This window comes from Brassica napus, chromosome A2 (genome assembly GCF_020379485.1).
Source record: "Brassica napus cultivar Da-Ae chromosome A2, Da-Ae, whole genome shotgun sequence".
Taxonomy (NCBI): Eukaryota; Viridiplantae; Streptophyta; class Magnoliopsida; order Brassicales; family Brassicaceae; genus Brassica; species Brassica napus.
In genome coordinates, this window is record NC_063435.1 from 1,490,428 (window position 1) to 1,514,839 (window position 24,412).

Sequence of the window (24,412 nt, forward strand, 5' to 3'; positions counted from 1 at the left end):
TATGAAATTCTGATAATTGATAGAAAAATGTTACGATGTTTATAAGTTATTACATGAAGCCAAGGCAATGTTAAATCAAAATAATCAGAATTCAAAGAAAAACTAGACAGACATCTTTTAATTGCACACAGAGATTGTGAATAAGTTTGGTCGAGAACAAGCCCACTAATACTGATCATAATCGACCACATAAGTTCCTTGCACTAGTCCACAGAATTCGCATAAGGGCCTATTGATGATAGAACTTTACAAGCTTGAAAAAATGAAAGTTTTAATGAAATTTCTCACCTCCTCTCCCTCCATGGTTGATCACTAAACACGCCTGATACCCTTTATATAACCTCTCTTATATACTATTCGTTATTAGATTAGGTTAAAGACACTCATGAGTCAATGACTGAGCTCACATACTCTAATCCATTAACCCTAGTTTGGTTCAGTAGACTTCATAACTTCATATGTAACAACTAATATTAAAAACGTTTTAATGATCATCCACACGACATAGTTCATAACAGACCACCACCTAAACAAAAGAAGACCAGACCCCGCTACTTATATTAAACACACACTTATCCTCAGACGAGATGATATTGTGTTACGATAATAATAGAGTTCAAACTAAGTTTTATCCCAGAACCATCAAGATCTTCTCATCTCCATTGTTGTCACCATCAAGATCTTCTCATCTCCATTGTTGTCTCACGAACAACCTCCAGAATCCGACAATACTCAAAGAACAACGAAGACTGTTCACCTTCAAGACCACTCCTGTTTACTCTGTTACCACCCGCGAGGTTGTTACACGGACTACCTCCAATCACAAGGTCAAACCCACCAAACCGCTTCATCAACTCTATGATTTTGTCTCTAGTTAGGTCTTGCACGTCTTCAAACTCTATCAACACTCCTCTTTGGTTAGTTTGCTCCCAAAAGTCCCTCAAGATGTTTCTGTTTACTTCTGAAATCTCCACAGAGATGACTGTTTTCATCGGGATTTTGAGACGGTGAAGTGCCACTTCTCCACCACCAATACCCGTGAACAGTGAGAGAACATTAATACCGTCAGGAAACAAGGGTTTTAGGACAGACAAATGATATGCCACTGTGTCCACCTAAAAGAACAAGTTCAAACACAAAATATCAAAACATAAGCAAAACGCATTACATGTATGCAAATGCAAGGTCAAGTTACCTGAAAAGAATTGCCAAGTGACTTCAAACGATCGGTATTACTAATGCCACCACCTCGAGTATGATATTTTGGAAACCCAAGAAGAGACTCTATTTCATCTGCATCGAGTGGCGCCACTTTGTTTTTTCCCACCCATACAAGGTTCCACCTCCTACACTGCTCAATGACATACCTTTTTGTCGCCTCAGATGGTTCGCCAGTATGAGCTTCAAGTTCTAAGCGGATCCTCTTTGTTGTCTGAGCACTAGCATGAACGGTAAGTATGCAGTTCAGTTTGGTCCTTGTGTCCCATGCTGGCCACCATTTCCTAGTGTGCGGAAGCGCCTCTTGAATCGTTAGTTTTGGAGCAGGTTGAATCTGGTATCTGTTGCTGATGGGGAGGTTGTGCACATAGCCTCTCTTCCTCGCTGCCGCGCATATGAACTTGGAGTCCACAAACTCTGGTAGAACGTCATACAAATGACTTGAGATCGTCTCCCAAACGCCTGTAGGTGCACAAGCAACGTTTTCATAGTAGAAATACGGTGGGGCACGAGCTAGTGCTGGGAGAGATCTATGTGTGATGAACACCGCCTCATTTGGAACACCAAATCCTATCATTGGGTTTGGTAGGTGAAGCGGCTGGTTATTAGCGGATGGCCTAGGCTCCTTCCTCCTTTTCTTGATGTTCTGTCTAGGCTGCATACACAAAATCAAGGTTTAATATTGCTGGTTTCCAATGATAATGAACAACAAATCAACAAGTTCCCACAAAATCATCAACCTTTAACTACAACAACTTATGAAACGAATCAACTTGCAGGACAGACTTTTATAGGAGTTCTTTCTTAACCATACCTTTTGTTCTTCAGGGTCAATGTGAAACTCATCAAATTCTCTAGCTATATGAGCGGCACAAATAAAGTCCGCGAGGTCTGCAATGCTCACACTGTCTCCTGAAAATTTTCAGATAAGTTTAACGCAACCCTATATGAAAGATAAGTGACTGAGAAATAGCAACATGTAACCATACACCATACAAGTATAGGCTACGATAGATAAGCCTAAGCCATGTAAGTTTGTAACGCCTAAGTTTAAGGCAGCACCATATGATAGATAAGTGAGAGAGAAATAGAAACATGTAGCGCCTACACCATACAAGCAGAGTCTATGATATACATGTAACGCCTAAGTTTGAGGCAACACTAAATAATAGATAAGTGAGAGAGAAATAGAAACATGTAACACCTAGTCCATACAAGCATAGGCTATGATAGACAAGCCTAAACCATGTAACACATAAGTGTAAGGCACACAACACCATATGATAGATAAGTGAGAAAAATAGAAACATGTAACGCCTACACCATACAAGCAGAGGCTATGGTTTCATTTAATCACAGTTTATGTCACTTCCTTGGGAAGAAACGTGAAGAAAAAAGAAGCAAAAGGGAACCTTACCACATCTCTCTATAGCTAGAGAAGCTTCTAGCTCGGAGAAACCCATTTTCACCAAAGAACTCAATGGATTGCAGCTATCAAAGGAGTCTTGATCTTTCTGTAATTGTTTAAAAATAAAAATAGTTATTAAAGTGCATATAACCTATACATATATGCAAATAACACTGAGATACAATTATAAACTTGTTTTGTGTACTGCTAAATATACCTCGTTGTCTGAGCTCAACAAATCAGCGTATTTCATCTCATCATCACTATCTGACCAGTCCATGTTATCTTCTTCTTTCATTATAGGCAATGTATCTGCCTACAAACCACCAATAAAATTTAAGATATTTTTGTTAATATCAGAAGACATGGTATCTTCATAATATCACCACTTACTTCAGAAGAGAGGAGTGCATTTGCTATCTCTTCCATGTTTTCTTCTCCTGCAAGATACAAAACAAATGTAAAGAAAGTCATAGAGTTTAACTTCATACTTTAAAAGAGAGAGAGAGATAAATGTCTACCATGTTTATGTATGGCTTTGATAATTTTTTCCTCATCAAATCCCATGGCAAGGAAGTGATCGATAGTCTTAGACTTAGAAGAGCTAGGTTCACAGTTCATCTTCACAACATAATCATAGAGTAAATGAGAGAATACACTAAGACATGGACAAACTGTATATGACAAAGAAAGAACCCATCAAAACAAAAATTGAAAACTAACCGAGTACTTGGATATAGTGTCAATAATGGCGGAAGTTTCAGCATTTGGTCCTGCAAAATCATTGATAATGACATTAAAACTAAACAAACAAATGTATTCATTCACATACAAAAATGGCTCACCATTTTCCTGAATTGCTCTATCGATCACGTCATCTGAAAATCCCATGTCAACAAGCGTAGCAAACATGTGGTCTGAAGAAGTGACTACAGGAGATGATGACTTTGGAGAAGACTGAAAGTTATCAATCTCAAAATACAAATCGTCATCTGTATTCCACTCAGCAGAGTCGTCGTTTTGAACCTGGACAAAAATGAAAATCCACCAAAACTTCAGCAATAGTTTTAACCTCTTAAATAAAATAGGGTATATTGTTTAAAAAAAAAGAATAGGGCATACAAAATGGAAATAATCGTAGTGTACCATTGTTGTTGTAGTTAGGGTTAAGACTTGGATCTCTCCTGTGTGTTAGAAAAGAAAAAGAAAATCATTACCATTAACAGATCATCAGTGGCCGACGCAACATGAAAGATACACAGACATAGAAATATCGTGGACTCAATACCCAAATAAATGGAAACGCTCCCGCTGTCTGTGTTCTAACGTTTGGATATAACTATGGCTTACTGAATACTACTTCATATCTTTTTCAAGAGATAAAGTTAAAATGGTTAATTACAAAGATATCCTTAATAATTATTATTTTTGTTTAAAAATCAATAGACATTGAAATACATTTGTCATTTTGCATGACCAGCTGTCTTTTTCATTACAGCTGGCACATTCAATTTTGTTTTTCAAAAAAGAGAAAATTTTGTTTAAACATCAAGATATTGGAATACAGCTGTTATGGTAGTGTAGTTGTTATTATTGTTTTACAGCTGGCGCATTAAAATTTTGATCACAAATTTCTCATCAATTATATTAATATTTAAATATAAAATGAAAAAATTGTGTGGTCAGAAAATTTAGCAGTGATAATTATTATTTGTATCAAAAATTTCAAAATCTTTTTTGTCAGCAATTTCTATATCTTTTTATTTTGTATGAATAAAAAGATTTTGGGATAAATAATTAAGTTTTAAAAAGTAAACTAAATATAAATATATTCTCGGTCTACAGGGATCTTTCATAAATATATAGAAAAACACCTAATAATAATAAGAGAGTATTACAGATAATCCAAAAGGCCATGTCCCGAAATTAATTTGTATAGTATATGAGAAATTCAAATTTGTGGATCCTAATGTACATTAGTTCGTTAGTACTTAGTACTTAGTAGTAGTGGTGGTCTAACACGAGACGATCTATAGCGAGTCAAAGACCGTGAATACACTAATCATCTATATATATATATATGAGTAAGTTTTTAAAATTAATAAAAAATGTCAATCATCCAGATTGCGTTGGATAGTGGCAAGAGACATTAAACGACAGAAATACATTCATTAAAATACGAAAGCTAATCGGTAGTAATAATCTTGACAATGCTAACTCCATTACTTAATCAATCAGACTATTTATGTGATCATACATCTTTATATAGAGATTGAGGCTCAAATATCTTCGACTCCACTGGAAAGAGAGGCTAACTGGCCAAAGATTAGTAAATACACATAATTTTAGTGACAATCATTACAGGATTCATAAAGGGTAAATGGTTTGGAGAGTGACGAGAGTCAAAGAACCTGTCCAAGGAGCAATTCAGCAAGAACACACCCTGCATACCATCATATGTCAGTAGTTGTATATTATGTGGCTCCAAAAATAAGGTCAAGAAAAGTTGAGTTTTAAAATCGGCTTCAACGTCTGTTTAAGCCGATTAACAATAAATCATACTAAATCAATTTTAATGTTTGACTTTTTTTTTGTATCTGAAATAGTTTGGTCAAAGCTGAAATTTAAAATGAACAATTTTCAAAATTTGGAAATTAAAATAGCTCAAACGGAAATTAAAGGTTATAGTCCTGTTCGTTTGGTTGCCGCAGGTTTCGGCGTCAGCGGCGGCGGCAGTGTCAATGAGGACAATTGTTGTTCGTTTTGCAGACGCTAACGCTGCCGCATACTATATCGCGACCGCAGGTTTTATCGGCGTCAGCTGCAGGATGCGGCGTTCGAACGCGGCGTCAGACGCAACTTCCTGCGTCAACGAAACGAACAAGAGTTGACGCAGAATGTTGACGCTGCCGCTGCCGCTGAAACCTGCGGCAACCAAACGAACATGGCTGATATTGTTTTTATTTGTAAGTTAAAGGGTTTTTTGTTGTTTTCTCTTTTAAATTATTATTATTATTAGGAGTTTTGTTATGAAAGATTCCTTTAGACGGAAACATATATATTTATATTTAATTATTTTTAAAAAATTTAAAAGATTATGCCAATTTTTTTATTTATATACATAGACGCTTTGAGTAGGTTAGTCTTCTATCAATTTTTTCCTGAGGTTTATTTGGAGAAAATATTGGAGAAATCTTGAGGCAAGGTCTATAGCTTCTGGAGGTGTACGCTTATGAAATATCTTTTGAATCAACACAACATTTTTTTCAGTTAGGTGTGGGCTCAAAAATATATGGAGCATGTTGAGAAACTTACTGATGTTTAGTTTGCTTAATTTGTGCCAAGGATGAGCCGTTATCTGAGGGAATTTGAATTCGGTGTAGTGTGGATTCATACATTTGATTTCCTCTCGTGTTGGCGTTCCAATAACCTGTAAACTCACAATCAAAAACATATATTGCAATCAGTAGCCGGAGATGGAGCCTCTACATTCCGTATGATCAATGATCCAGTCCATGTTTCAACCAAGTTGAAGTACCTTAATAATCTCAACTAGTTGGTCGACTCCACTTTCACCAGGAGACAGAGGCTACGCAGCCAAGCATATGTGAAACACACAACTTTTAGAGACAACATTCAATGATTCACAAAGGACGTTATATGTTGTTCTTTGCTGCTGGTGTTATAAGTTGGATGTTCTCAGCTATAATATAGGAATGATATATTGGAATAACGAGTTTGTTTGGTTATTGAATCCTTAACTTAGTGTATATATACACCAAAAGGTATGAAATATTGTATATATATATATAACTAGTAACTTTAAAATGTTCAAATCGGAATGCCTTGCAATTCTGCTTTGTCTACGTCTCTTTGAATTAGGATACAATGGTCAGATGATTGTTAAATGAAGCCAAGGCACAATTAAATCAAAATAATCAGATTTAAAGAAAAGCTTCTTTTGATTGCACACACAATTGTGAATAAGTTTGGTCGAGAACAAGCTCACTAATATTGATCATAATCGATCACATATAAGTTCATTGGACTAGTCCACAGAATTCGCAGAGGGCCTTAAAGCTAAATTGATGTTCTCACTATTTAAGATATAATTTAATATCATAGGGGCCTTTTGTTGATGATAGAACTTTACAAGCTTGAGAAACTGTTAATGGTTTGATCAAAAAAAAAAGGAGAGAAACTGTTAATGAAATTTCTCACCTCCCTGGTTGTGGTAGATCACTAAACACACGTGATACCCTTTCTCTAAGTTCTACCCAATCGTAATTTTTAGATTAGGTTAAAGACACTAATGACTGAGCTCACATACAGAGTTCATACATTAACCCTCACTTGATATGCTTCATAATTTCATACGTAACAGCCAAACTTAATATTTAAAACGTTTTAATAAACATCAACCACCGCCGCATAGTTCATAATAGACCACCGCCAAAATAAAGAGGACCCTCCTACTTATATATTAAACACACACTTATACGTACTCAGACCATATGATATTACATTACGATAATGACAGAGTTCAGACTAAGTTTTATGCCAGGATCATCAAGATCTTCTCATCTCCTTTGCTGTCTGGCGAACCACGTTCAGAACCCTGCAATACTCATAGAACATCAAAGACTGTTCACCTTCCAGACAATTCGGGGTTACTCTGTTACCACCAGCGAGGTTGTTGCAAGGGCTACCTCCAATCACGATATCAAACCCACCAAACTGCTTCATCAACTCTACGATTATATCTTTAGTTAGGTCTTGCACATCTTCAAACTCTATCAACACTCCTTTCTGGTTAGTTCGCTCCCAAAAGTCTCTCAAGATGTATTTGTTTACTTGTGAGAACTCCACAGAAACAACTGTTTTCATCGGAATTTGGAGACGATGAAGTGCCATTTCTCCACCACCAATACCAGTGAACAGGGAGAGGACATTAATACCATCAGGAAACAAGGGTTTAAGGACAGACAAATGATATGCCAATGTGTCCACCTAAAAACAAGTTCAAACATCAAAACATGGGAAATACAACTATCAATAACTAAATAAATTCAAACTACTATAAAGTATAAACTGATACTAACCAAACAAAACGATGATTATGCAAATGCATGGGGCAGTTACCTGAAAAGAATTACTGAGTGACTTTAAACGCTCGGCCCTACTAATGCCACCACCACCTCGTGTATGGTATATTGGAAACCCCATAAGAGTCTCAATTTCATTTACTTCCAATGGCACAGCTTTGTTTTGTCCCACCCATATAAGATTCCATTTTTCGCACTGCTCAATGACATACCTTTTTATCTCCTCAGGCGGTTCTCCCCTAGAAGCCTCAAGGGCAGAGCGGATCCTGTTTGTTAACTGAGAACTAGCATTAACAGTAAATATGCAGTTCAGTTTGGTTCTTGTATCCCATGTTGGCCACCAATTCTTGGTCAGCGGCAACACCTCTTGAATTGTGTGTTTCGGAGGAGGTTGAATCAGATATCTGTTGCTGATGGGGAGATTGTGTACATAACCTCTCTCCCTTGCTGCAGCACATATGAAACTTGAGTCCACAAATTCTGGTGCAACGTCATACAAATGCCTTGAGATTGTCTCCCAAGGTGCAAGAACAACATTCTCATAGTAGAAATATGGTGGGCCTCTTGCTAGTTCTGGTAGTGATCTTTGTGTGACGAACAGCTGCTCATTTGGAACCCCTAATCCACTCATTGGTATTGGTAGGCGAAGCGGCTCATCATTGGTGACTACCGGAGATGGGGACGACGGTGATGAGTGAAAGTTAACGATCTCAAAATCCATATCATCATCGGCATTAGATGGAGATGAGTGAAAGTTAAGGATCTCAAAATCCAAATCATCGACAGCGTTCCAATCAGCAGAATCTTTTGCCTAAAATTAATGTACAAAATAGAAAATTGTGATGATGAAATAAAATAATCATATACAAATCAAATAACTGTACAAATGAAAATAATCACAGTGTACCATTGTTGTAGTAGCAAGGTGACTGGATCAAGGGGACTTGTAGTCTAGTAAGGATCTCTGGTGTGTAAACCTGCCTAAGAAGAGTTACTAAGAATAAAAACTTCTGAAGAAGAAGAGATCAGTGAATAATAACGCATGTTGCATGGCCTCAAAGTAACAAGCAGATTCTACCAAATTCTATTTTATAAGAGAATAAAGTTAAAACCCGGAGAAATATCGTCTGAGAAGCTGAAACGCTCCCGTGGTGGGTAGAAGTTCGATCGTCGTCGTCGGTGAGAGAGCTGTGTTACGCCGTGAACTAGAGAAACATTTAATATTAGCAACGATGGCGTACTGAGAACGATATCTGAACTTAATAGGCCTGAGATTTTTTTTCTGTCATATCATTTCTTATTATAAGGCTCAACAAGTACGATAATTACAAACTGATGCCCACAAACAGGCCCATTCATAAAACTAAAAAAAAGGAGATAACAATGCCAATGATTAGGTTCAAAAACAAATGTGTTTAATCTATGACTTTAGAAAATAAGCACTTATATATTTCATATTTAAGTGCTAATCGAACCGAGGTAGCGGAAGTGAATTTTCTTTAACACTTGAAAACTCCTTATGGCAGAACAACTGCCTGACACAGCCAACATGACTCGATCAGAAGAATCCATGAAACATTTTCGGTTAGCAGCGAAACACAAGGGCGTGTTTGGTTTGGGAAAGTGGAGATTTGGTGTGAAGGGAAGGCAAACATACTGAGCCATTCCTTTGGAGAGAAGGGAAGTTGAAGCAGCCCTTTTCACTACTGCAACGCTATTGCCTATTAGGTTTAGGGTACTTAACACAAAGGAAATGAGAATGCGTCTGGTTTTTACATGGTTTAGTTTGATCCGGTTATCTATTCGGTTTATACTGATTGATCACTTGGACATTTCGACCTTTTTTTTCCTTTGGTCAAAGACATTTCGACCGTTTAAAATTTGGATATTATGTAAGAGAATCGACACAGAATGTAACCATTGAAGAGTCGAAAAATTACACAAGGAACTTAAACCACACTCTCTACCAAAATGTGAAATTTTTTGTAGTATGTAGTTTTCAGTTTCAAATGTGAAATTTTTTAATTGTCTATTACTAATAAATGTACACTAGTACACTACACTATCAAATTTTACATTATTTAGGCTAGATAAATTCACATTTTATATTCTCCGAAATTTCAGAATATTAACTTTTTTTTAAATCCTAAAAATGATCGATTAAATCATTGAATCCCAGTGAAGGAGACTCGACCAAATCCAAGATGACCAATCTGATACAACTCTAACCACACTCTCTCTGCTTCAACTCTTGCACTTGTTCTCGACTCTTCACTCCCACTAACCGACGCCGTTTTCTCCTCCTCATCCTTCGTTAAACTTCCATCTCTCTCCACCACAAACCGGTGATCATCATCATCATCTCCGCCGCTACCACCACCGCATTTCTCATCTTCCACGGCCGTCTCAAACTTACGGTTATTGTAATGATGAAACCCGTCTTCACTGTTGATTTTACCGCGGCGTTGTCTCTTGTGCAGCCTCCGTTTGTTCTGTTTCTTCCGTCTGCCTCCGAGACATCGCCGTCCTATCATCCAAGGGACCTTGACGAAAGTCAGAGTAAGAAAGTTTATGATGGCACATGGACAGCAACAGAGCGCTACACAATCAGCAATAGCCGCAGCCGCCCACGACCTGCCTGAGCATTTAACTTGGACGCCGTGAGTATGGTGGTTGTAATGCCGTCGTCGACGGTTGTCTTCGGCGACGGAGTCGTTTTGATTGTGGGTCCCGACATCGGGACTACGTGAAACTCGATGCAGGTTTTCCTCCATCAAAACTAAACCCTGCCTGCTAGAAAAAATAGAGAAACAATATGAGCTTTTGTTACCCTATATATACGTTACATATATCAATACTAGATATATTAATATATATAAATGTATGGATTTATAGATCAAAGTTTGAGAAAGGTTTTGCTTTAATAGTGAAAAATGAAGGAAACAGAGAGGTGTAGGAAACTACAACTTGAGATTTTCCATGCACTTTCACATAAAGACAGTTCGAAGTTTAGATTCAAAAGTTCCTCACGCTCTCTTATAGCGCATGTATACCACGGCAGGGAGATAGATGCTTTAGTACTAATTTGATTCCTCTTGTCAAATTTTGTCAAACATTTACATAAGAAAAGAAAAAGTTTTGAGTACTTTGGACTAAGGCCATCTCCATTGCTAGGTTTTAAAGGGTTTTTTTTGACCTATTAATAATATAAATATAAAGAAAAAATAGGAGAGATGATGATGAGTTCTCAAATGGACTTTCAAACACCCTCGTAAGGCATCTCTTGTTTGCATTAGTATGCAGAATATGTTGTTGAAATTCGAATATTATGTTTATTGTTTAGTAGTTATGGATCAAATTATATATATATATATATTCCTTGTTCCGAAATTGAAGGGGAAATCTTATTTAGAAACAAATTAGTAAATTATGCAAATATTTCTATTTTTTTTTCCAAAGATTGTTAGGGAAAAAGATTTTCAATTCAAAAATATTAGATTTTAATAAGATAGATAATGATTATTAATTATTTGGACATATGGAAGTGAGTGGAATATTTCAATATAATAAAGTGGTTACAAATATGCTACAAACACCACCGTGAAATTAAGTGAACTGAAATTGTTCAACTCGTGTGAGAATCATTGTTAATTTTTCTTAGTTTAATTACTTATATAATTTGATGTTCGTGCAGGTTATGTAAGCTAAGGATGAGATTTATATAATAAGCAATGTTAGGGTGTCGATATTGCAGAGGAATTATTTATGTTTGTTCATTTATTTAAAAATATGTAGTTTGTTTGAGTTTATTAATAATATGTTTCTTTTTTTTGTGGTTAGTTTGAGTTATTTTAAGAAAACAATGAATAAGTGGAAAAGACAATCATTTTTAATGTAAAACTAATTTAATTCTCAATGGCATTTGACTGTAAATATTATGTAACTTTTAGGGTTATTCTATAAGTGTACTTCTGTTTTAATAAAGTAGATGTTTTGTGTTTTGAGATTATAATCTGTTTTCTCTCTTTTTATCAGGGTGGGACCTTGTTTTATTGTCCTTTTCACTTGTATAAGGTGAAAGTGCAAACTGGTGGGTAAATTTTAGAAAATGAAATTTGCATGTTCATACGCTATACTGATGTCCACACACACATGGCCATATATATGCTCCGCGTTAATGGTTTATCAGCTAAATTTCGATATATGAACACTTTCTTAAGAAAACAAAGAAAATTCAAACATGCAACCTAAAAGAAGTCCATCTAGTTAATAATATGATCATGCTTTAAAGTAAATATAGCTCTACAAAAGTAATTATTAACGATGAACACAGTAGCTAATTAACAGCATGTCATAATTAACTAATTGGAAAGGGGGGGGGGGGGGGGGGGCGATTGGACCCTACAAAAGTAACCCTAATCGAGAACGATGAGTCATGAGATTAATGTAAAGATTGTTAGTGATGCATGGATTACCTTGGAGTATTCCTTAACTCGCTTTCTTTTCGCATAATATATATAATTATGTGCGCATATACATAAGAGAACAACGGTAATACATTTTCATTTGATGTGTTGTCTATTGTAATAATCTTAAGAGGTAAGCTTTGGTTTGGTATGATGGATATGGTGAAGAAAATATAAGGAGATTAGAACCCCCAAAAAAAAAAGAAGGAGAAGCAGAACAGAAGAGAGGATGAAGAAAAATGATTTGACCTAGCAAATGCTCCATATATACATGTATTTATATACCGTTCTCTCTCTATATATATACATGTATCGCTTTCATATACCTACACACATGTACACGTGTAAAGAAAGAATTAAACTCGAATATGTTTCACGGTATACCTCACAAAGAACTATAAATGAATATAATAAGCTAGTAGATACGTATGTAAAAATGCATTTTATTTTAGTACAAGGTTCGACCAAAACAAATAGTAGTATAAGTTTTTGTATATGTACGATTAGGTTTTCTATCAATTTTGGGCAGGAATCGGCATATCGGATTGATGATCCAGGTTTTTGTTTAAGTTAAACTGAATTAGAAAAATTATTAGCATATCGTTTTACTATGCTAACATGAATATCCGTTTACTATTTAATGCTTAAGCTAACCAAATTCGTATTACTAAATTACTCGTTATTACTTAGTATTAGCTTTGATTATTTATTACGCGAGAAATATACTATCACTAGGATAAGACCCGCGCCTTGCGCGGGATTAAGTTATTATTTTTATTATATTTTGGTGAATGAAACAATAGTTTGGCTTCATTTGGATTACGGGTGTTCAATCCGGATATCGGGTTGGTTTCGGTTCGGTTCGGTTTTTTCGATATTTGGTTAGTAAAATATAACTACTATACTAAATCCATATTTACTTTGACTTTAGTCCTTCACATACTTTTGAAAGATTTCAACTGGACGACTAAATTGATCAGCCAATCTTGTTGCTTTAAATCATTAGTGTTTATATATATATATATATATATATTATTTAGTTTGAATATTTATTAAATAAAAATTCATATGCGTTATATTTTATGATCATTTGTAACTTATTATAACAAAAAAATAATCTATTGATCACAAAATTTTCATAGTGGGAATATTCAAATTTCTAATAATATATAGACGTTTTGAAAAATTCAAATATAACATATAAGAAAAAATATAAATGTTTTTATTATATATTTAATGCGATTTTTTAATATCTTTCAATAATATAAAATTAAAAAAAAAGAACTAAGATACCAAAATTGTTATCAAATATTTATTATTCATAATAATTAATTTTCATATATACGTTAATCATATTAGGTAATTTCGTAGATTCTAATTAAGGAAAGTGCAAAAACAATTTTGGTAGATTATTTATCAATTCGATAGTTAGTTTAATAAAAAATATAATGTAAGTCAAGATGGACCAACCTATTTTTTTAAGAATATTATATTTTATATAGTCATTTATTAAATGAAAATTTATAATCATACAGTTCTATGATCATTCATATCATTTTATAACTGAATATTTAAATCATCGATAACAAAATTTTCAATGTGAAATCTTTAATAAGTTTATAATTTATAAATGTTTTTGAAAATTCATTGAAAGTTTTAATATTAAAATATTTATGTAATCTTATGGTATATAGTATAATCTATATATATATATAAATATATATGTTTTATTATTAAATGATATTTTTACTCATATGGTTTTAAAATAATGTGTATCTTCTTATAATATTAAATAAAAGTTCATATTAATACAATTTTATGATCATTTGTAACTTATTATGACAAAAAAAAAATCTATTGATCACAAAATTTTCAGAGTGTGGATCTTCAAATTTCTAATAATTTATAGACGTTTTGAAAAATTCAAAATATAACATATAAGAAAATTTATAAATGTTTTTATTATATATTTAATGTGATTTTTAAATATATTTTAATAATATAAAATTAAAAAAGAACTAAGATACAAAAATTGTTATCAAATATTTATTATTCATTATAATTAATTTTCACATATATGTTAATCATATTAGGTAATTTCGTAGCTTTTATTTAAGGAAAGTGCAAAACATTTTTTGGTACGTTATTTATCAATTCGATAGTTAGTTTAATAAAAAGTGTAATATAAGTTAAGATAGACCAACCTATTTTCTAGGAATAGTATATTTTGTATAGTTATTTATTAAATAAGAATTTATAATCATACGGTTCTATGATCGTTCATATCGTTTTATAACAAAATATTTAAATCATCGATAACAAAATTTTCAATTTCAATCTGAAATCTTTAATAAGTTTATAATTTATAAATGTTCTTGAAAATTCATTGAAAGTTTTAATATTAAAATATTTATGTAATCTTATGGTATATAGTGTTTAATATATATATATATTTATTTATTTATTTTATTATTAAATGATATTTTTTACTCATATGGTTTTAAAATCATGTGTATCTTCTTATAATAAAAATGTTAAACCATTGATCATTAATTTTTAACATAATAATTTTAATAGTTTTAGTCACTTATTGTCGTTTTTAAAAATTCAAAATATAACATATACGAAAAAATCTAAATTTTATTTTTATAGCTAATTTGATTGTTTAATTTATTTTAATAATATAAAATTAAACAAAAAATGATGGAGAAGATATACATTGTTATCAAATCTTTATTATTAAACTCATTAATTGTCATATATATATTAGTCATTTATGGTAATTCCGTAGGTTTTATTCAAGGAAAGAAAATATCATATCATATCTTTATATCATATAGTTTGACCAACTTATATATCTAACAACATATAAAAATCGAATGTCGACCTACTTATTTTTCAATTGAATGTAATTGACTACCTAATTGAGTGTCACCTATGCATTGGGGCATCTTTTAATTAATACAAAATTGAGGTTACATCTTTTCAAATGTTTCTCAATTAATATATAAGGGATTAATATATAAGGGATTTGGAAGCCGAGAAATGTGTGATATGTTCAAAGATTCAGTAATTTACGATACTGATAATTAATCAAATAGATGCATGTATAACATCATAAGGGTAGATTAGTAAATTACAACGGATTAATGACAATGGGTTAAATGTTTTTGAATAAACAATATATAGTTAATATACTAAGCAAAATAGTACCAGTAATCATAATATCATATGATATGATAATGTCTGAGCATGTCCAATAATGTGTTTTCCAATGATAAGAGATGACGTGGTTATGACTGTTTATATTTTTTTCAATCGAAGTATATATCATACTGATAGGAATATTCGTGTTTGCGCATTAAGCTTACATTATATAATATTGTAAATATAACTAGACGTTACGTGTTTATATATTTATATGGATAATATTTATATATATGAATAATATTAGTTGAGTTCCAACAAAAAAAATGAATAATAGTAGTTATAATTATAGGTACGTACTACGTTAGTATCTAAAAATTAGGCATAAGTTTGAGTTTTAATTGGTATGATTGATGATATAAAAACTGAACTTTTGTGTACTCTACACTCCAAAGAAAAGGCAAATCTGATTGATGACAATTTAGGAGATTCTTTGATGATCGAGGAACCCTTGAGGAAAATAAAGAGCCGATAAATCGCATTGTGTGAATTATTCACTAACGCGACTAACTTACCTAGTTATATTAATTTCTTATTGAACTTATTAGACCAGACTTTGTTTTTTGTTTTACTTTTGGAGTCGACCTGCTAGTACGTGTTATATATATATCGTTGTATTACATGATAATTACATGCGGGTAAAGCAAGTCTTTCGTTACTCCGTCTCCATGTAATATTTGAATAAGTTGGATTTTAAAAAAGATCCGGCTTACGAAAATCAAGCCAATGCGATGTATAATTCATAGTGAGCTTATCTTAAATACTACTACGTAACTACGTTATACACTTATACTTATGTGAATAGATATTTGCCGTCGATCGAGGCCCTCGAAACAACACGAGGATTGAAGTTTGAACTACCATTACATTGTTGAACTTTAGTGCTATATATAGACTTTAATAAATCACGTACGGGTCGATACTTGTATCTTTACGAGATTTATTGTTTTATTTAACTTTTTAACTCAGGTTTCCCATGAAAATAGTACTGTTAAAAAGTTTAATTTAATATAAATTAATAAGAGAAAGTTTTCTTTATGAATTTATACGAAATACCGGAACTTTGTGCTCGATGAGTCCCGAAGATAAATGATATGAATGGTGACAAATGAATAACGTGGAATAATCCATTTCTTAACGTTCTTAAAAAAAAATTATCATTCGCAATGAATAGTTTTTCCTTCTCCTTCTCTCTCATTTTTTTTTTTTAAGAGAAATAAAAAATAAAAATATTTCTTGTTAAATTTGAGAAGAAATAACTATTTATTTTCAAAAGTGTTATTTTATTTCTTTTCGTTCCTTTGTAAAATTATTCATGGAAACCGCCCCAATTTATGTAGCTTTCAAGCAGTTTTTTTCTTAACATTAAAAATGAACAAATACTCAAATTATAAATTTTATCTATTTTACCCTTAGTAAATAGTAGTATTAGTAACCTTTTAAAAAACCTGAACATTGTATTACAAGATTGATCACCGAATTAAAGTATCTTAAAGAAATATACTTATTTAGGTTTGCGTTCAGTGATAGGTGTGAGTACATACAATTGTAAAATTTTAATGTCACCGAAAGTTTCTACGTTTCAGTGATGCATTTAAGAGTGAAGTTATTGCAGAAATTGATTCGATTAATATTTTACACTTCAGATTTTTTTATTAGCAGCATGATCTTATATGTATGTTTATTTATTTCGTTAATCTAGTATTAAACTATTAACTCTTAATCTAGTAATATAAATTTGTACTGGTAAAACAAATTGTATTGGTCGTTTTACAACTAAAATGTTTATCATAGCTAGTTCCAAATTGACGCGAGTCGTATTTACAAAACTTCAGAGTCCTTTAGTAGTAGCATAATCTTATAAAATTCGAATATATGTTAATTTCGTCAATAAATTTTCATTGGTCGTTTTACAAGTGTTTATGTTAATATATTTTCATTGGTCGTTTTTTTGGAAGTGCTGTATATAATTTTGAAGCAAATTAAACTTAAATAATCAAATAACTTTATGATTTTCCGTGCATTTACATATAAATAGCAGCGTCGTTCACGCTCTTTTTCTCTCTGGTTTTGCTGACTTTTGTAGGGGCTTTGGCTACAAAACACTTTGCACGTGCATTCGACTGAGATCGCCACGTCGGTAACTGTGATGCTCTTTTCTTTTGTCGAGCAGAACAAAAAAAAAAGAGGCAAGTCGCCTCGCCGCCTTGCTATGCTCGCAGCAGTCTTCTTTACTTGAATAAATCTTTCAGTCTGCTACTTTTTCTTCAAATTATTATAACTACTATACTTTTTTCAGTCTGATACGTGTTATGTACTTTTTGTGTTGTAAAAGAACGTGTTATATACTTAAATCCCTGGTTCGAACAGATTGCTTGTTGTGGATGAACCGGCTGCGTGACTGCGTGTTGCATGAACTGATTATTACACCATTTAAAAATTGATTTATCAGAAAACTAAACATATATACACTTTTGCTTTCGATGAATCACAGAATAGAAAGCATATATATATTTCTCAAATCCACGCAGAATGGCAAACTGATCATGTCATTTTGTACCGGCCTGAACCGATTTATGTACTGTTGAAATTGGCTTTATCTGCTAGTTATTGACTTATTGTTAGCTACCCAAAATTGGCAAATCAATATATTAATTTTCAACTAATACCAACTCTACCGCCCTTTACAACAACCTCCTCCACACAAAAGCCACATTCGTATAGTAATAATGATTATAGAGGATATAATAAAAGCATGATGCCATAGCAAAGAAGAAAAGAATAAGAGCAAACATTACATCATTATCTCAAACTGCTCCTTTTAGTTTTTTGTCGACTCTAGGCTCTAGCTAACTTTCATGATAGCAACTTCGTAGAGTTCTTGACATAAGATCTAAAAGCTTTTTGTCTGATATTTGAGGAGTAGATGAAGTTTCTGCGTTTTCTTCAGAATCGTCGCTACTACCGCAAATCTTTTCGATTTGAGCACCAATATCTTTAGCAAGCTTTTCCGCACCATCTTTTGAGAGAATGGTATCGAAACAAATGTATCTACCAAAGGCGGTTTTATTACCCAAACCTTCCCATAAACGGACGTGAACTTTAGCCAACCGATTCACATCCATTGTAGCTAATAATCTGTTGCGGTACATATCTTTTGCTCCTGCATTTATTTAAAAAAAAAAAAAGCTAGTCAATATCTTATTACCTGTCTTTGTCTCCCTTGTGAAATGGACGACCCGTGAACAACGTATACATGCCAAATTTTTTTTAAGCTATATATAATATAGTTCAACATTATTTTTGGACGGTTACACAATTTTGGATTCATATTCCTTATAAATAGTAATGCATGATTATTATATGTTAGATTGTGAATAATATAAATGTATGATTCAATTCCATGCGAGATCATATAAACATTATAATTACTCAAGTGATCATATATATCTATCACTAAGGTTCGTTTTAATAAATTACCTTTGAGATAAGCCAAGGTTGAAGTGGAGTTAAGTTGGAAGAAGTCAGGACCAGTGATAAGAGCAGGACAGATAGTGGCAAGCTTTAATCCTTTTGAATCTGCGATTCTCCAAGCAGCTTTCTCGGCTTTCAATTTTCCAAGTGCATACCAAAGCTGTGAATCAGACAATGATAGCATTAGTTATGGTGGATCCATAGAAAACATTATCATGGAACAATAATAACAAAATTGAAAAACTATGATTTTCTTTTACCTTATTATGGACGCAGAGCTGTTCATCGCTCCAGCTTTCTTCATTGATAATAGAGTGATCAAGATCGTTAAGGGAATTGTCTTTCAAAGCACATGCTAAGAGAGATGATGTGAAGACGCATTTTCTCACTGACCCTGTTCTTGTACATGCTTCTATTACATTTTCACTCACTTTTGCTTCTAACTCCGCCATTGATTTCTGCAAAATATTAGCAAAATGAACATTAGTAACATTAACATACATTTTGTTAGAACGAGAAACTAAGACAGATTAAAAAGAGGTTTTTAAAGATGAAAATTATAAGAAAGGAACTACATATGTATTTTGTTTTTGTTTGTTATTTATCGGAGTGATGTGAGTGATACGGTGACATGTATGCCGTAATTACTGAAACAGTGATCTTGGTTCGTACACGTTTCAATTAATAGTTGCCGTACATAAGGTATCCGCAACCAATCACATTGTAATCAAGAACCTCTTTTTTCTAGATAGCTGTCATTATCAGTAGGTAGAGAATATGCAGGTATGAGGAGAGGTCACAGTTAACTCTCAAACAAGTGAAACCTACTATCAATCTAGAAGTGTAGAAATTTCATATTCCAAATTAAGTACTCATAACTCTCTTTAGAATCAGGTGGTTGAGGATGAATATGTCAAAATGTTGACAAAAACAAAAGAAATTACTCAAAATCTCAAATAAAGTGGCATATTTTCAATCTATTCAAAAGAAAAGTATTGAGATTTCACAATAACAAGAGTTATCAACCAACTCTTTTTATTTATTTTGTTGGTAACGCAGAGCTATCAACTCTTTTCCGTTTTCAACGAAAAAAGATATACACAATCTAAGTTTTTAAGGAAAAAGTATTTAGGCCGTTGGCAACAAACATTCAGAAAGACTAAGGTACTTCCTAAGTGTCAACTACAAGTCATAACCACTTTATTAACAAAAGAAAGTAGAGCCACTTAAGAGGTCTTCTAGAAACAAAACCGATGGAAAAGGATAAAGCAATAAAAAAATATCCACTTTGTCACATTCTCATATATAGTGCTGGGAATATGAATCATTATCCGCGGGCCCGCTCCATTTGATCTGCTGCGGGGCGGGTGCGGGTCGAGTGATTTGAAAAATTTGGTTTGCGGGTGCGGGTTGAGTGATTTTTATGCGGAGCGGATGCGGGTCAGCAAAAATTCAGTGCGGGTACGTACCCGCCAACCCGCAAAAACTAAAAAAAAAAGATTTTTTTTTAAATATTATTTTTAAATAGAATTTTTTTTTAAAATAATTTAATTTAATTATAAATAGATTAATATTTATTATTTTTAATAAAAAATATTTAAAATATTAAATTTTATTGTTATTTTTAATAAAAAAATATTTAAAATATTAAATTTTATTGTTATTTTAATAAAAAATATTTAAATTAATAATTTTTAATATTATTAATATTATCCGCGGGTCTAGCGGATCACCCGCGGGTTTTAGCGGAGCGGGTGCGGATTTCATATTTTCTTCTTGCGGATCAAGCGGGTCAAATTTTTTGAGTAAAAAAAATCAGTTTACCCGCGGGTTGGCGGGTCAGCGGGGCGGGTTTGACCCGCAACCCAGTGGCTCATATACACACCTAACCCCTACGCCACCAAAACTATGCTTCCATAACAAACAAAAAAAGTTATTTGGATCACGCAGAAACCACACAAGTAATTGCGTTAATATGCATTTTTTCATGGAAAGCCTATTCGTGTGTGAATAAAAAAAGAAACTCAGCCGTGAGCTAAAAGGGAAAGAAAATATCATGTGATATTATCATACGTATTCGCATAAGTATCTACGTAACGTAAAACAAGGATGGGCATATTTCGTCAAAAAAAAAAAAAAAAAAACAAGGATGGGCATACGTTTATTTTTTTTGCTAACCATGGGCATACGTTTATTATATTAGAGGATGAAGAAACTGAAACATACCGAGTAACCAGAGATCCCAGCTGGATCGACAAATGCTGCGGTGTGGAAAACGCCATCACAACCGTCGAACGCTTTAATCAAACTCTCTGTCTCTGTTAACCGTGATACCACTGACGTAATCCTGTTGCCAAACGACGCCGTTTCAGCATCAGCTTCCATCTCACTCACTTTCTCTTTGTCCTCTGCTTATTTTTTTCCGACCAAAGTACCGAGAACATTAAGACTTTATTTAATTTTCTTAAAATCATTTTTGTACTTAAACATCTTCTTAACAGTAAGTATAAAATTTTACCTGGACAATCAACAACGATTCTCACGGAGTATCCATGAACAAGAAGACGCTTGACAATGGCGCGACCAAGGTAAGAAACACCGCCGGTAACACAAACCAATCTGTTTCCGTTGTCGGAATCAAGATCCATCGCATTTCTTGACTTACCACCTCTGGAGCCTCGGAAACCATCGTCGTCTCTCCTCCTCTGCACAGCGGCGCACATGAACTCCTTTAGCTCCGCCGAGAACTTCTCCGAAGAACGTACAATCCTCATAGTCGAGAGTACAGCAAATGAACGAGTTAAAGAAGTTTATCTTCTTTGTTCACTGCCTTTTGCTTATTCTTGTTTGCGTCGGCTACAGGTTCAGAGAAGATATAGAGATAGATACACAGAGGATAGAGAAACGAGGGAGACGATATATATAGCGGGAGAAAGAGCAGAGGTTGTGGGTACACATGATCACACTAGATATGCAAAGAGTCTCTGATCGTTCCAAGAAAAACATGTGTCTTCAAAGCAGCTTATCGGCTCGGCTCGGCTTCAGTATATATACGATCCCATCAACTTTGTATTTTTTTTTTTTTTTTGGTAACACTCCATCAACTTTGTATTTTCGCCATTTATTAAATACCTCTTTAGTTAGATAATATATACTTTAAGAAAATAAAACTACATCTAGCCGATTTATAGTACTAGATTTTCGGTTTCGTATATCAGATTAAATGATCCTTTTGTGCATCTGTATATATAAATTGCAATAAACAATATTTTGTGTATTTTCAAAAAATATAGTTTCTTTGTTTCAGTTTGCTTGATGTTAAAGAAAATACTTTTATTGTAATTTTTTTATTATTATAGATGAAAGTTTAATATTGTTTGAAATTTGTAACCAATTACATAATACTGATTTTTTAATTGGTTGAACCATTTTATTTAATGATATTTTTATTTAACCAAAAAAAATTGTATAGAAATTTACACTTTAATTTGTCTGCATTCTCTTTAAACATCACATAAAATGAAACATCGGGAGTATTATAGCTGTAATAATTTTTTAGAAAAAAATCACATTTTGTTTTAGAATATTTATCGTTACTTTAAGACTTAATTAATTTAGTGGTGGTGGTGGGAATTAATACTGACCTGAAGGCCGTATTACATGACTGATTACTAGGTTTCTTTCTTCTTTTTTTGGGTCAAAATGTCAAATCCACTTGGTTTCTGTCCAAACCTTATTATTAGATTCATTAAGGTCAAGCTAGTTAATAACACGACAGCTAATTGGACTAAGACAAATTAACGAACTAACAATAAAATATCAAAATTATTTTGTAATAAATAAATCTCTGACCATTGTTTTCTAATTATAAGGGGTTTTGATGATTGCAAAATACACGTTTTATATTATTCTTTATCTACACATGATTATAAATTTATAATACGTTCACGGATTTTGTTTGCGACTCTTGTTTTTAAAGTCAAATAAATTCATGGCTGCAGCACATTTTCACCTACTCTTGTTACTTTATGGGTTACTGTTAAATACTAAATGATGTAAAATACTAATAATTTTTGAATTAATTAATGGACAAAAATGTCAAATTTTGCCAAATTCTCATGTTTTAAACCGTATGATTCTTCATTTTTTAACGCAAGTGAATTAACGTGCAACACATTGTCACCAACTCTGATTACTTTATTATGGTTTGCTAATTCTTTTAGTTAAAAAGGGCTAAGCTGTTTCTCTTGCTCAGAAGGTCTGCAAGGCCAAAAAGGAAAAAAAGGCAAAATCTAATGCTCAGGAAATAATTTAAACTATTCTAAGATAAGTTTCACCAGTTTAATAAGGAAATTAACTGTTATCTGATGACATAATAAGTCAAACTTATACAACCATCGCCTATCGGCAATAGTGATTGATATATATATATATATGTAATAATGTAGGGAATGAATCATACATTTCTTATTTTCAATCTAAACATATAATAACATGGATTACTATTGATCGGTTGATTACCGTAATCGTCAACTTTGTAAGCTCAATTTGGTTCAAAACAATTAACGAGTGCAAGAAAACGAAGTTGCATAGGAGTTACTCGGTCAAATTTTGCAAGTGTGCTTTTGGACCAACTTTCATATGCTCTCTGACCAAGAAGTTACACTTAATAAATATCTTGCCATACACATGAAAACATTTTGGATATCAAAAATTTCATTTCATATATGGTATCTAGCAGTTCACAATACGTGATCTGCCTAGTTTACACCTTGCTTCATAAATTAATCCAGTAATTATATTCTTATAAGTGTACAACAGAAATTTTCAAATTCTGTAGGAAATTTTTTTTTTGTAATAGTATCAGATTGGGCTAAACGGCTCGGCTTGAATGTCTCGCCTGAGAGGAAGAACGCGATTTGTTTTGTCAAACACGTGTTAAATTACGAGTAGGCACGACTGGATTTTTATTTTGTCAACAGCACTTCCTTTTTTTTCAGAAGTCGAGATGATTAGTTACTTGATAGTCAATGACTGTAAATAATTGCGCTTACTTGGAAATTTATGATTGGTTTTGTTATTATTACAGTTACAAACTACAGCACGTGGTTTTGATCAGCGAGCCACCCCGGTTTTGTTCCGTCCCAATTTGTCAAGTGGGGAAGACAATATTTGTGTCAGTGTGTTCTATGCTGTCACGGGAAGACCATATTTGTGTCAGTGCGGTCTAATGTTCAAAAATCTCTAGGCTATACGCTTTATATGAGATCATTGTTTGAACGGATGTTTAGATCGATTTGTTTTTTTTAGCATTTAGATCAATATTTTTTGAAAAATCAATTAAAAACTGTTTCCTTTGGGTCTGATGGTAGGACACCTGTGGTCTGCCTCACGAGAAGACCACATGATAAATATGATTATAAAAGAAAGACGTTTATTTGTGGTCGTCGGGGTCCATTGGCCATATATATTATTGGCCATGCGAGAAGCGGAACTCGTAGTCTCCCACCAATAAAGTCGGTACTGCAAATTCG

General features: G+C 33.1%; 4 protein-coding genes across 7 annotated transcripts; all 4 read right to left on the reverse strand.

Moving 5' to 3' along the window:
* Positions 1 to 453: 453 nt before the first annotated feature.
* LOC106367211 (DNA (cytosine-5)-methyltransferase DRM2) lies at positions 454 to 4,024 on the reverse strand. Of its 2 annotated transcripts, XM_022699011.2 has the most exons (11): positions 3,915 to 3,989; positions 3,773 to 3,810; positions 3,472 to 3,652; positions 3,350 to 3,399; positions 3,148 to 3,247; positions 3,020 to 3,066; positions 2,844 to 2,942; positions 2,636 to 2,732; positions 2,033 to 2,130; positions 1,196 to 1,873; positions 454 to 1,115 (listed from the first exon to the last, which is right to left on the reverse strand). In XM_022699011.2, exons 2-11 carry the CDS (start codon positions 3,773 to 3,775, stop codon positions 675 to 677), a joined length of 1,794 nt encoding a protein of 597 aa, XP_022554732.1. In that variant the 5' UTR covers positions 3,776 to 3,810; positions 3,915 to 3,989; the 3' UTR covers positions 454 to 674. The 2 variants fall into 2 exon arrangements, with proteins under 2 accessions (XP_022554732.1, XP_048604373.1); XM_048748416.1 differs by having other exon boundaries at positions 3,749 to 4,024.
* A 2,971-nt stretch (positions 4,025 to 6,995) lies between these two features.
* Positions 6,996 to 8,989, reverse strand: LOC106429876 (DNA (cytosine-5)-methyltransferase DRM2-like). 2 transcript variants are annotated; one of them, XM_013870645.3, is made up of 4 exons: positions 8,844 to 8,989; positions 8,639 to 8,708; positions 7,769 to 8,542; positions 6,996 to 7,636 (listed from the first exon to the last, which is right to left on the reverse strand). In XM_013870645.3, exons 2-4 carry the CDS (start codon positions 8,639 to 8,641, stop codon positions 7,196 to 7,198), a joined length of 1,218 nt encoding a protein of 405 aa, XP_013726099.1. In that variant the 5' UTR covers positions 8,642 to 8,708; positions 8,844 to 8,989; the 3' UTR covers positions 6,996 to 7,195. The 2 variants fall into 2 exon arrangements, with proteins under 2 accessions (XP_013726099.1, XP_013726098.1); XM_013870644.3 differs by having other exon boundaries at positions 8,639 to 8,712; positions 8,844 to 8,956.
* Positions 8,990 to 9,238: 249 nt separating this feature from the next.
* Positions 9,239 to 13,063, reverse strand: LOC106364620. 2 transcript variants are annotated; one of them, XM_022707642.2, is made up of 2 exons: positions 12,207 to 13,063; positions 9,239 to 10,524 (listed from the first exon to the last, which is right to left on the reverse strand). In XM_022707642.2, exons 1-2 carry the CDS (start codon positions 12,239 to 12,241, stop codon positions 9,897 to 9,899), a joined length of 663 nt encoding a protein of 220 aa, XP_022563363.1. In that variant the 5' UTR covers positions 12,242 to 13,063; the 3' UTR covers positions 9,239 to 9,896. The 2 variants fall into 2 exon arrangements, with proteins under 2 accessions (XP_022563363.1, XP_013659610.1); XM_013804156.3 differs by having other exon boundaries at positions 9,239 to 10,521; positions 12,207 to 13,060.
* A 4,976-nt stretch (positions 13,064 to 18,039) lies between these two features.
* Positions 18,040 to 21,928, reverse strand: LOC106367209 (cinnamoyl-CoA reductase-like SNL6). The gene is made up of 5 exons (XM_013806931.3): positions 21,397 to 21,928; positions 21,105 to 21,286; positions 19,139 to 19,336; positions 18,885 to 19,038; positions 18,040 to 18,567 (listed from the first exon to the last, which is right to left on the reverse strand). Exons 1-5 carry the CDS (start codon positions 21,650 to 21,652, stop codon positions 18,254 to 18,256), a joined length of 1,104 nt encoding a protein of 367 aa, XP_013662385.1. The 5' UTR covers positions 21,653 to 21,928; the 3' UTR covers positions 18,040 to 18,253.
* Positions 21,929 to 24,412: the final 2,484 nt, after the last annotated feature.